Genomic DNA, 12,909 nt, shown 5'->3' on the forward strand with positions numbered 1-12,909 from the left:
AATAAAGGTTGTCATCACATTTTTCGAGATTTGGGAATGTGATAAGGGTGAAAAATGGAGATTAATTGTGGTAAAATGAGGAAAAACCTAATTTTTGGTGAGAAAATTGTGGAAAAACTATAAAAGAATCTTTATGGAGTTTAAAACTCAAGTTTTTCACGCTTTTCCGCACTGTGCGGAACGTTTTTTGAGAGAATTTGGCCGAATTCGGTGATTAAAAAAATAATTTCAAAACTTTGCGCCTCAATTGTGATGTATTACCGTACTCTGTTGCCATTCCACCAAAATTTCCTTCATTGTTTTGCCATTTTTCTGCATAATAACTGTTCTGGGTTTTTTTGCTTCATGTGCCCAAATGTACGAATTTCCCTAAAAATTATACCTATTTTTTCAAAATTTTTAATCGCTAGAATTTTTTTTTCTGCATTTTCTTTAAAAAAAGAGATTTCTCGCAAGTAGAAGGAGAAAAAATGTGTGGCTATACTTCTTCTTAAAGAATGCACGACTAGCCATAGCTCAAGCCCCCTCTGGAACGTTCCATCTTCCTCCCATTTTCCCACGTTCAAGAATCATCAGCTTCTTCTCCCTCAGCTTCTCTTCTTCTAAAACCACAACTAGACAAATGTTCTTGTTTTCCACCCTATTTTTCACATAAAACCGCCGAGAAACCCGCTATCACAGACTCAATGCGCACCGGAGGGGCTCTTTGTGTGTGTGTACTGATCTCTGCGTTATATTCGAACACCGGCGCACACTCGGATTGAACCAGAGGGGGGGGGGGAGGGGGGGGGGGGGGTGAAAAAAGAGAAATACTCTGAAATTCCATAAAATCTAGAAGAAGAAAGAAAACAAAGGAAAAATTGGACATTCCGAAGTCAGGCTAAAAAATCTCATAAAACAAAATCTATTCGATTTGTGACCATTTTCATCTATCTCTCTCAAAACCCGAATAAACAAAGCCTCCCGTCCCCAAAGTGTGCTCTCATGCTCTTCTGGAGCCTTCTAGACTGTCTGTAGAGCCTAGAGACAGCGGAATTGCACTGAAGTGATGGAGAGACGTAGAGAAAACGCCTGAAGAAAAAAACGAACACTTTGGTGGAGGAGGAGATGGCTTCCCTCCAAATAAACAACAATTTCTATCGTTTCTCTGTGATTGTGTTCTCTTCTATGTATACTGTTACGATATTGAACAGGAAATTAAATTGAGCACTCTGAATACATAATACACAATAAATAAATACAAAAACTATAGTTTCAGCACAAAAAATTCGAAAAAAAAACGATTTTTTTTGTCCGAGAGGAGTATATGGCCTAGAAAAAGAAAACTCGGCCACTCTGATGCAATAAATTTAAAAAATTATGGCCGAATTTTAGATTTCTCAGGCCAATTTGATACGTTTCTCGAAAAGCCATAAATTAGTCGGTTTTTCACGGGCTTCTTGCCTTCCTCATTGCATTTTTCGCGCTCCATTGGCAATCTCCTGCTGGACAACGCGTGGGAAATCGTGTGCCCCACACGGGCAAATACATTTTGTTTTACAAAGAAAACCGTGCCGCGACGCGACACGCAACGAGCCGTAAATCTACCCCAGATATGGCCGAGCTCAAATGGCCTAACCTGTCAAAATCTTCCACTTCAAAATATGAGGGAAGCCAGAAGCGCGTGTTGTTTCTGAAAAAAAAACCCGCCTAAAGTTGATTTAAATTATCGTTTTTTTGGAAATAATAAAATCGATGAATTTGTAGATTTTGATAAATTTCCGATAAAAAAAAAATTTTAAAAGAGGAAAAAAAATGTTTCTTCGCCCTTTAGTACCAAAAATACGCCCAACTAACCAAATCGTTCTTTCAATCTTTTTTAAATGTTTGTGCGTCTATAATTGTCGCTTCAGAAAACTACACAAAACACACACACACACAAGGAGAAGAAAAGAAAAAACGTGTTCCATGACCTGCCACTGGGATCGATCTGTAAAAGAATTGGGGAAAATTGAGGTAAACTGGTTTTTTATCGGGAAGATTTTTTCGGAAGGATTGAGATGAAAGTTCGAAAGGTAATTGGCAAAGTTGAAAATTGAAAAATTCGAAAAAAATCTCAATTCTCTGCTGTAACCCCCAATTTTGCGTCATGGCCTAGAGTATGCAGCGTGGCCTAGAAATTCCTAACGTGGCCTAAAAGATCACGGCGGTACCTATGATTTTCTAGCGTGACCTAGAATATACCAGACCTAGAATTTGATAGCGTAGAATTTCCCAGTATATCCTAGCAGTCTTAAGTGACAGTTTCTCAGTACGTCCAAGAATTCGTCAGCATGACCTAGGATGTTAAAGCGTGGCCTACAAATTTTCAGAGTCTTCTAGGATATTCCAGTCTAAAAATTTTCAGTGAGGCCTGAAATCATCGCGTGTCCTAGAATGTCTAATAATTGCAAAAAAAAGATTTGAAAACTAGTATTTACCCTAAAATTGCATTTTGAGCATTATTTTTAATCTAGTTTTAAGGAAAAAATCAGAAAAAATAAACATTTTTTGATTAAATCTTCCGATCTACAGATAGAAAGTGTGCAAGAAAGAATGCAACATTGTGCTCGGTGGAGCAAGAAGATAAAAGAAAGAGAAAGAAGGTCCCCCACCCCTCCAGTGGTCGAAACAATGATAAATTGGACAAACGGAGGACCAAGGGGCCGGGCAGACACAAGAGAGAGAGTACGTGAACTGAGGAGGGTGTGCAGGGAAAAATGGGATGGGGGCAAATCTAGTTCAAAGATGAGACACTTTTCAGGATCTTTGATTCTGAGAAAAATTTTGAACAAAAAGAATACTTCAATAATTTAATGGCACATAGAAATATTTTCAGATTGTTCTTCAAAAGAAAAATATTTTTATGCCCGGAAAATTTATTTATTGCATTTCTTCCAAAACAGTGGCCGGTCTCGACACGACAAATTTTTGTTAAATGCGAAGAGGTGTGCGCCTTTAAAGAGTACTGTAATTTCAAACTTTCGTTTTAATATTTACTTGTGGGAAAACATTAATGCTTAACGAAAAATTACAGTACTCTTTAAAAGCGCACATCTTTTCGCATGTGACAAACATTTTCGCGTCTCGGTGACAACTTTTAAGTTAAAGGCACATAGAACTTTTCTGAAGAATTTTATTTATTTTTCTGAAAGTTAATTGCTACAGTATCCTTTTTCAAGTCGCACCGAGAGCCAAACTGTAGCAAATCATCAAAAAAAAGTCGACAAAACGTGCCGAAATCAGTAAACTTGAGAGCTTTAAAACTCTATTATCAGTTCTTCGCCAACAAAAAAAAAGAGTACCGTATCAAAAACGAACTTCGACTTTTTTGGCTCTCCTGCATACGGACATGATTCTGATTGACAGTTTTCATGTTTTTTTTTGGGAGTTTTATTTATTGTGCATTTAAAAAATCGTATAGTTTGATGCGTGGCCTAGAATTTGCCAGTGTGAGCATTAACTCTCCACGGTAGCCAAGAAATTTTCTACGGTGGCCTAAAAACTGCCAGTGTAGCCTAAAATATTTTATTGTGGCCTAAATTTTCCAATGGTCTGTTTTTTTTATAGTTGCCTAGAATTTCTTTTCGTGACCTAGAAGCGTACAGAGTGGTGGCCTAGAAAACGATTCATGGCAGAGTTTTGAAAAAAAAACGAAATTTCGAGAAACAAGCGAACAAAAATCGTCTGTCGAAAGAGTATTTCGAATGCTGGGGATGCAAATCAGCAAATCATTCAAAAAAAACTTTTGTGATAAGAAATCAAACTGATAAGCCAGTGTCAAAGTCTCGAGGATTAAAAATAGCATTTCAGGTCGGGGTACGGTAGGGTTTTTGTAGAAATTAATGCAAAATTTCAGTGGGAAACGAGTTCGTGGCCTAGAAAAATCATGTCTGAAAAATTGCAAATGCGCTCCCCCGAAATGGTTAAAAATTTTCAATTGATAGCCTATTTGAAGTGGCGGCCTAGAATATCAAATAATGGCCTAGAACTCAAATTGGCGGCCTAGAAATCAAACTAATGACCTAGATTAGGGCATCTTGTAGGCAGCTTAGATCACCTATTATAGGCAGGTGTAGGTAAAATTGTAGACAAATGTAAGTTTCTTTGAAGATAGGCGTAGGTTCCTTTGCAGGCATACATAGATCATTTATTAGGCAGATGTAGGCCTGATTGTAGGTACAGTGCCGGCCAAAAATATATCCTATTTTTGACTTTTGATAAATTTACAAATTTTCCAAACGAGCACAACTTTAAAACTAGAAATGTTATCGAAAAAAGTTCAACTCATGTATGTATTGCCCATAATTACGTCTACTCGTATTCAATTGTTTGTTGTTTACTAGTGTCACGACAACAAATACAGCGGCCGACATCTCGTAAGCCCGTTTTTGACAACGTTTACTGATTCGGCCGTATCTCGAAAACTAATTTTTTTCTGAAAATGTTGTTAAAGTGAAATAGTTTTCATGTTATTTGTTATCATTTGTGTTTATTCACTTTGTTCTGAAAAATCCAGTAAAAAAGTTATGGGAGTGCAAACTTGTCGCTCACTGCCACTCACCCGCTACAATCAAAAATCAGGTTACTTATAGTTAGTTCTAATTTTTTTTTTGTAGAGCATTTTTTAGAAATAACACATGTAAAATCACAATGAAGCTATATTCAAACACGATATCAAGATTCAGGAAAAAATTCATTGTTTGCGAGAAATGTTCAAGGCGTGGCCAAACACTATTCAAGTTTAATCTCTCATAACTCTTTTTCTGGATTTTTCAGAACAAAGTGAATAGACATAAATGATGACAAGTAGTATGAAAACTATTTCACTTTAACAACACCTCGAAAAAAAAATCGCTCTCGAGATACGGCCGAATCAGTAAACGTTGTCAAAAACGGGCTCACGAGATGTCGGCCGCTGTATTTTTTGTCGTGGCACTGGTAAAAAACTTAAAAAATTGAATACAAGTAGACGCAATTATGGGCAATACTTCATCAGTTAAACTTTTTTCGATAACATTTCTAGTTTTAAAGTTTTGCTCGTTTGGAAAAGTTGTAAAGTTATCAAAAATCGAAAATGGCATATGTTTTTGGCCGGCCCTGTAGGTTAAATATTTTCGTTATCAGGTGTAGGCATGAATCGCCATGTAGGCGGGCGTAGGTATCTTCTAGGTAGGCGTAGGTTACCTGAGTCAAATTATAGGCAGACGTAAGTAATCATAAAAATTGACACTTTGTGGGCAGGCGTAGGTCACCTTTTAGACAATCATAGTTAGCTTTCTAAGTAGGGTTAGGACACCTATTATAGGCAGGTTTAATTCCTCTTATATGTGTGCGTAGAACACGTTATAGTCAGGTGTAGGTCACTTTGTAGGCAAGTCTAGGTTCTTCTTTCGGCAGGCGAAGGTCATCTTCTGAGCAAGTTAAGGTTCGCCTTGTAGGTCGGTGTAGGTTGCCTCGTAGGCAGACTAAGTTACCTTCTGGGCATGCCTAGATTGACTAGTAGGCAGGTGTTGGCACCAAGGGTGTCAGTGTCCCGTAAAAATTACAAAAACGGGACAACGGGATGTCCCGTTCCCGTGAAAATTTTAAAAACGGGACAACGGGACGTCCCGTTCCCACGAAAACACCCAAAAAACGGGACAACGGGACATCCCGTTCCCGTGAAAACGCTCAAAAACGGGACAAAAGACGTCCCGTTCCCGTAAAAATGACAAAAACGGGACACCGGGACGTCCCGTTCCCGTGATAATTTTGAAAACGGGACAACGGGACGTCCCGTTCCCGTGAAAACACCCAAAAAACACCCAAAAAAACGGGACAACGGGACAAACGGGACACGGGACTTGACACCCTTGGTTGGCACCACTGAAGAATGCTGAAACCGACTTTTTTTTCAAAAATGTCCTGCTCAACGAGCCGAATGCATTTTGGTCGGATTATATTGGCACACCTTTTTGCCCCCGAGAGAATCATTGAACAAAATCTCATGCACTTTCAATTTCATTTTTCATTTCATCAAATAAAAAGATTCGGGAGGATTTGATATATATTGGAAAAATAAATGAATGGGGGATTTGTATGGTGGGGGAAAAGTGCACACCCGGAAATGAGCAGTAGGATTTTGAGCAGGAAATTGAAGGAGCTGGAGCAGGAGAGCAGCTACAGTAACCACCCCTTCACAGCAAAACACATGGCTCATAAAATTGAATATTTGAAGTGAACTACTAGTGATAAGCGGTGAAACGGGGTATGTGGCACTAATTTTTTTTTCTTCAAAAAACCCATTTCTTATCACTTGTGTGCAGAAGCATTATGGAGACAGGCAGGAGGCAAGTGGTGGTCTAAAAATTAGAAAAGTTCGGCCACAGCTTGCCCGATAGGAGCACACGGGCATACTGTTTCAACAAAAATTCGAAAAAATTGGAAAATCCCGGAATTTTGATTCCGCGGAATCCGACGATTAAAGAAATTCTCGCGTTTCTGATTTCACGGAAATCGGTATTCTCGAAATTTGGTTTCTGCGGTGTCTATTGTTTTGGAAATGTTGTGTTCATGTTTTATGAAGAACAATATAATATTATGTATAATAGATATTATATATTATATATAATAGAATAATTTTAGTAAAAACCCCACAAAACTTCGAAAATAGAAGAAATTCTCGCGTGTCTCCAAAATTACAAAAAAATCAGTTTTTTTCCTTTATTTTATATTACACAGGATATTTATATCAATTCAGCAAAAAAACGGGCGGGACAGAAAATTAAGAAATTTGCGAATATTCGTTCCCACGGAAGTAAATTTCCCCGAATTAGAAAAAATTCGAATTTTTACTGGATTTGTCTCAAGCTTTTGAATCTAGAAACATTTTCTAGTAAAATCTCTTTAAAAAATTTTTTACACCAAAAAACTTTTTAGGCCCTGAATTCTGCGAATTAAAAAATTCCGCAAGAGACCACACAAAATCGAGAGACTTAGTTAGACAAGTAGAGGGAAAAATAAGAGGCAACAAATCATCGAAAGTTTTTTTCTGCAGAGAGAATGGGGGAGAAGTTGCGGCGCTGAAAGAGAGAGAAAGAGAGAGAGAGACAGAGAGGGTGAGAGATATAACAGAAAACCAGGATAGTGCGGAGGAAGAGAAGAAAAAAGTGTTAGAAATATTTGTCCGTCGACGCCTTCTTCGTCTTCTTCGTCGCCTTCATAAATGAAACTATGCATTTTCCTCAGATATTGCCTTACTATTAAATGGGGCCCGGGCTAAAGGGTGTGGCCGGCCGATCCAAAACGGTGGCCTAGAAAAATATCGGCGGTGGCCGATATCAAATAAAAAAAACATCGATAGTTATGAGACCATAATTTTTAGTTTTTCAGATTTTGAGTCACTTTTCTGATTTTTATCCCAAAAATAGAGCTCTTTGCTGTTTTTCTGCAGAATCAGCAGGTGGCAACTTGGTTTTCGGAATTTGTGCTATTCTTAGAAATTCCCGACACAGCATCGAGTTTTACTGGAGAACACGTAGCGAGCACAGAAAAAGGAAGGAAAGACAAGAATTGGCTCGGCGAGCAACCAGAAAAGCAGCAAGAAAAAACTGACCGAGCAAAGAACAGCGCGATGGGGCTCATATATATCTAAAAATGGATGGATGGAGAGATGAGAGACAGCAGCAGTATTCGGTCAAATGAAGACAAGCCAATTTCGAAGCTTATTTGGTATTCATGCGTGTCTTTTTTTTTCTTGCAAGAAAAACTGATCATTAGCAGAAAATTCAAAAAATATTGGTTGTCCGAGAGGAGTACAGAAATTAAAAAAAATCGTCCGAAAGGAGTACAAAATTCAAAATGTCTATTATCCAAGAGAAGTACAAAATTCAAAAGTGTATATTGTCCGAGAGGAGTACAAGATCCAAAATATGAATTGTCCGAGAGGAGTAAAAATTCAAACCACAAAAATCCGAATTTGCCAAGAAAGGGGCGGAGCCTGATTCGAGTGGAGTGTCGTTGCAAAACGCAAAACTTCAAAAACATACGGTTTTCAAAATCTACCTCGCCGACCTACCGTAACCCTCTAAAATTTCTAGGATCAAATATCATCGCAAGAAAAGTGTTCGTTCGAAACGAAAAATATTTCTGACGCCTCATCAATCATCATATCAGTAACAAAAACCTGAGAGAGACGGAAACAAAGAAATATATTTTGAACCGAACAGGGATCCTGCAACAAATCACGTAATGGACAAAATGCGCCCTATTGCTAAATATGCAGCAAGACGCAATTGCATTCTTCTGCCAGAATATCGATTTTTATACGTACTTATAGTGATAAAAAAAATGCTGAATTATCGATTTTTAATTCCCCGGAAAAATGTGCGACAGAGCGTGTTTGCATTTTTTTTTTCGAATTTTCGTGCAGAAAAACCCGTAAGCATCGATTTTTCTCAGTAAAAATTTCTCGCGCCAAAATTGTTTCTATTTTTTTCGGGAAAAATCGAAAATCTCCAAAACTTCGGTGGAGCGCACTTTCTGGACCACAATTTTTGAAGGGAAACATCACTTTCTGCGGTTTTCAATAAACGAACAAACATCAACAAGAAACGAGAGAGAGTTTTTGTTGACTTTCAAGAAAAAAATGGATATCGAATTTCTGTGCTCCATTTCCCTCTCCGGGAAATGGCGCGGGGAACGTGCAAACAATGCGAGTATGTCTAATGGCTCTCACGTAGATCGAGAAAGTGGAAAATTTGCTAGTATAGACAGTTTAAGGAGGCTCTTTTATTCTATTGGGGAACCGATTTGTTTATGTCTTGCCGTGGAGCGTAGTTACTGTAATTTTTTTGCAAACGTGCTCCATCGAACAGTAAAAAAATCAGTATGCATACTAGTATGTACCTTTAAATAGCTGTAACACGAATTGCCTGTGAAAATAAAAATCTCGGCAAGTTCTCTCCATCGGATCAATGTAGGGAATTTTGCTGTTTATAATGCAAACTCGCTCTAATAAACTACAATTTTCGATCGGTATTTCATGCATTTCGACTGATTTTCGTTATTTTTTATGTACGCTCTCTATTGAAACACGGGGCCCGAGAAAATATCCAAAATCTAGAGAGGTTGTATTGCTTAGGCTTAGCCGAAAACCTGTAAAGATTTTTTAAAAATTGTTCAGCCTGCGATGGACGACTTTTTGTAAAACTTGGCCACCAACTTTTTTACGGTGCGGCTACATCGCATTTGGGTGACCTTTAATGTGTTCAGGGTGTCTAAACATGCACCCAAAAGAGAGTGTCATTTTTAACGCGAAACAGCATCAATCCAAACGGGGCGACAAAAAATGAGAGAGAGAGAGAGAGCGGGCGCAATCTAATGTTTTATCAAGTGTCTCTTCTTCTCCTCCGACCTCGTTTGCATCCCCCTAATTCATCATTCGTCGGTTTGTAATACAGAGAGAGGGACATAGTGAGTGAGAGGGAAAATTGAGGAGATTCAGAGAGTTAGAAAGAGAGAGTGAGAGGGAACTTCAACTTTTTTTTTCAAAAGTTTTGGTCGATGATTTTGACATTTGATAAAACTGAATGAGAGATGATGCTTAGATAAATGAAAATTGATGAGATGATATTTATAAATGCACTTGCGATGTTGTTTTACGTGCAAATTGCTGATTAGTCGAGAAGTTGTGATTTTCGTGTCGGGAATATTTCACTAGGAACGCCCTTGCGCCTTTAAAATGTAAAGTAGCATAATTTATTTTCAGAAAATTTAAGCGTTGGAAAAATAAGTAGTGCGCAACATATTTGACTCCCAAAATGTTTTGTAGCGAAAACTACAGTAACTCTTTAAACGAATACTGTGGTTCTGGTGTCGAGTTACGGGCTGCCAAAATTCGAAAGTAAATTCATTTATAATCGAACCCGTAAATCGACACAAGCGCTGCAGAAGTCATTCGAAGAATTACTGTTGTTTTCGCTACTAGATATTTTGCGCGTCAAACATGTTGCGCAGTACACATTCTCAGAATTTTGTGTTCCCGTGATATAACAATTCATTTTTCTGTCTATAACCTCTTTCAATTATAAGAAACCATTTGCAGCGAAACACAAAAAATTTAGCCGATTTCTATTTCACCTATAAAATTCGCGTCAAATGGCCCGCGCTGTCAAGACAGTCATAAAACCAAATGTTATGCAAATGGCGTAAAATTCAACAGTGCCCGCCCGCATGGTCATTGATCGTTTAAGAAGAATGGAGGAGGGTGCGGGGAGCATCATTTCCTGAAATGAGCCCAGAAGCGAGAGATTAGAGAATTAGAGAAATGAGAGATCAATGAGGAGAGGGTGAAAGGTATGAACAATGAATAAGAAAGGGATGGAAATGATCACAGATGGAAATAGATGGAATAATGAAGTGCATCGATGCACCATTTCAGATTTTTCGGGCTTTTCGCAGATAATTGAGGAATTACATTTTTCGGGCTCCATCGATAATACCCTGCCGGACAACGCGTTGGAAAGTGTGTGTACTCCACACGGGCAAATACCTTTAGTTTTACAATGAAACCCGAGCCGCGACCCGACACGCAACGCGCCGTAAATCGACCCCAGCCGTGGCCGAACCAAAATGGCCTAATTCGTCAAACTTTTACATTCCAAAATATCAGGGAAACCAGAAGTGCGCGTTTCCTGTTGTCCGAAAAAAGATTACAACAAAAAAGAAGAAATGGAGCATTTGCGCTCCATCACACTCTCAGACAATTTCATTTTCCACATCCTATATATATTTTGGTTTTTCTGTCGTATTTTGTTTTAATTTATTGGTATTTCGTTCAAAAATAATTATTTTGACTGTATTTTTGGTTGCATACATGTAGAACTGCTGTTTTTTAAGATATTCTGCCCATTCAAGTTTTTCAGTGTAAAATTGATATATTTCATTCCAACTGAAAATGAGATCGAAACGATGGAAAACCTCGGATATTACTGATTATGGAAAGAAGAGAAAAGAATCGGAAAGTTGTGGATCAAGTTCACCGATTCTCGAAACACAGTCATCTGGCGGTGCGGAACTTGACGAAGTTACTGAGGATGAATATTCTAGTAATTCGAGCAGTAATGAAACTAGCGACGAAGAGGAAAACTCAGAAGTACCAAATGTCTTATCTATAACAGAAAGAGGTAAGAATTGCGTCTTCTAGTGATCATACTTTTCGCCAGATTCCCTAATGTAATATATTTTGTTGTAGAGAAAAGTTGGCAAAAGTTAACGGAAAACGATTTGGGACGAATTCGTTTCATCTTGAAGTACACTAGCAATACTAAAAAATGCGTGAACGAGTATTTTCAATATAATCATGGGCAAAACAATGAAATTATGAAAAGTCTATTATTGGATACCGATGGAACTATGACTGCAAAGGCTTGTTCGGAATGTGCCTACGATTTGAATCAGTAAGTTACTCTCTCGATTTATTCCCAAAATTAATATGTGCTTCAGGTGCCACTGCAAAAAACCGCTTCGCTTCATCAATGCTCCGTGTGGTTGGTTTGCTATTCAAAACTATAAATAGTTCACTGTTTCCGTTCAGAGGTCATCAACCAAGTTCTTCATGTTGAAAATGCGGAGCCCACCAGGATCAACCATGTAATCGCAACACTCTTCCGGAATCACATTGGCGAGATTTTGTTGGTCCACTCTATTTCTGTGCGAGAACTGTGATAAAACTAGTATTTTCAGCACAAAGGCTCGAACTGCGGAAGCTCGCGCATCTGAAGAAGCTCAAATCAGGATTCAAATCCAAGACAACTCGAACGCATTCCAAAGATCGTATCATAACGATCCACAACCTTCATCAGCCGAAGAACATGAGGAAGATATCGTGGTGGATGGCTGAGTACGGAGCTCAAATGCCTTAAGGCGAAACAATTGGTTTTTTAATTTGCTGGTTATCATGTTAGATTTTGAACGTGTTAGGTCTTTCAATTGTTTTTTTTTTTCGAAATGTTGTTGTTCTAATAAATTTGTTTTATTTAATCAAACGTTTTTTAGTCTACTACGGGCGTGAAGCCAGATATCAGTGGTATCTTCTTATCAGAAGCTGAATCATTTCCGGTTGACAATGTTTGAAGGACATAAGAAAGGCTGTGTTACTGATTTCGACCATTGATTTGTTTATATATGGATATGTTCCACTGCCTTTTGGAAAGGCAGTATTCCCGGTATATATGGGCCTAATACGGAATCTAAAATAACCTGACACAAACCTGACGTTGACCTGTTGCCGGCCCGCGGCGGCTTAGTGTCAACTTGACAGCGGGTCGCGATTTCACCTGCCAGTTGTTCTCCATTCAGCAGCCAGCGACCTGCTGGCAGGTTGCCACTAACCTGACGCGGTTTACCTGTGTTATCGGCGCGTGCATAGCTTAGTGGTTTCAGGAAATGATGCTAGTAATCAGAAGATCGGGGTTCGGGAAACGGCAGGGGCTTGAAGGTTAGGTTCTATGAAGCAGGGCGAAGGGTTGACAAGGAGAGGCAATAAGCAAGTAGTAGGGGTTCTCTAGAAAACATTTTTGTCTTTAATATGCGTTTCCTACTGATTTATTATTGATATTTGGATCCCCTTTTCTAGAAAAAAAAATCAGAATCAGCAGAAAAATTTGAGAAAAAGTCATAGCAAATCAGAGTTGGTCAGAGTAAATCAGAGCTAGTCATAGTAAATCATAGCTAGTCAGAGAATATCAGAGTTAATCAGGGTAATAAGTAGACCTAGTCATAGTAAATCAGAGCTAGGCATAGTAAAGCGTGGTTACTCCGAGTAAAACCACACTTGCACCGAACTGCGGTTAGTGTGCTTTACCATTATGTAACTCCGCTTTTTACTCTGAGTTAGTATGATATGGT

The 12,909-nt window shown here is 38.5% G+C and overlaps 1 protein-coding gene across 1 annotated transcript; it reads left to right on the forward strand.

The window, feature by feature from the left end:
• Positions 1 to 10,957: 10,957 nt before the first annotated feature.
• Positions 10,958 to 11,902, forward strand: txt-7 (transcellular chaperone signaling (x)cross tissue; the record flags this gene model as incomplete). The annotated part of the gene is made up of 5 exons (NM_058264.2): positions 10,958 to 11,186; positions 11,255 to 11,459; positions 11,506 to 11,549; positions 11,597 to 11,693; positions 11,746 to 11,902. The coding sequence occupies 5 exons, from the start codon at positions 10,958 to 10,960 to the stop codon at positions 11,900 to 11,902; spliced, it is 732 nt and encodes a 243-aa protein (NP_490665.2).
• Between the last annotated feature and the right edge of the window lie 1,007 nt (positions 11,903 to 12,909).

The sequence above is a fragment of the Caenorhabditis elegans genome, chromosome I (assembly GCF_000002985.6).
Source record: "Caenorhabditis elegans chromosome I".
In the NCBI taxonomy this organism is placed as follows: Eukaryota; Metazoa; Nematoda; class Chromadorea; order Rhabditida; family Rhabditidae; genus Caenorhabditis; species Caenorhabditis elegans.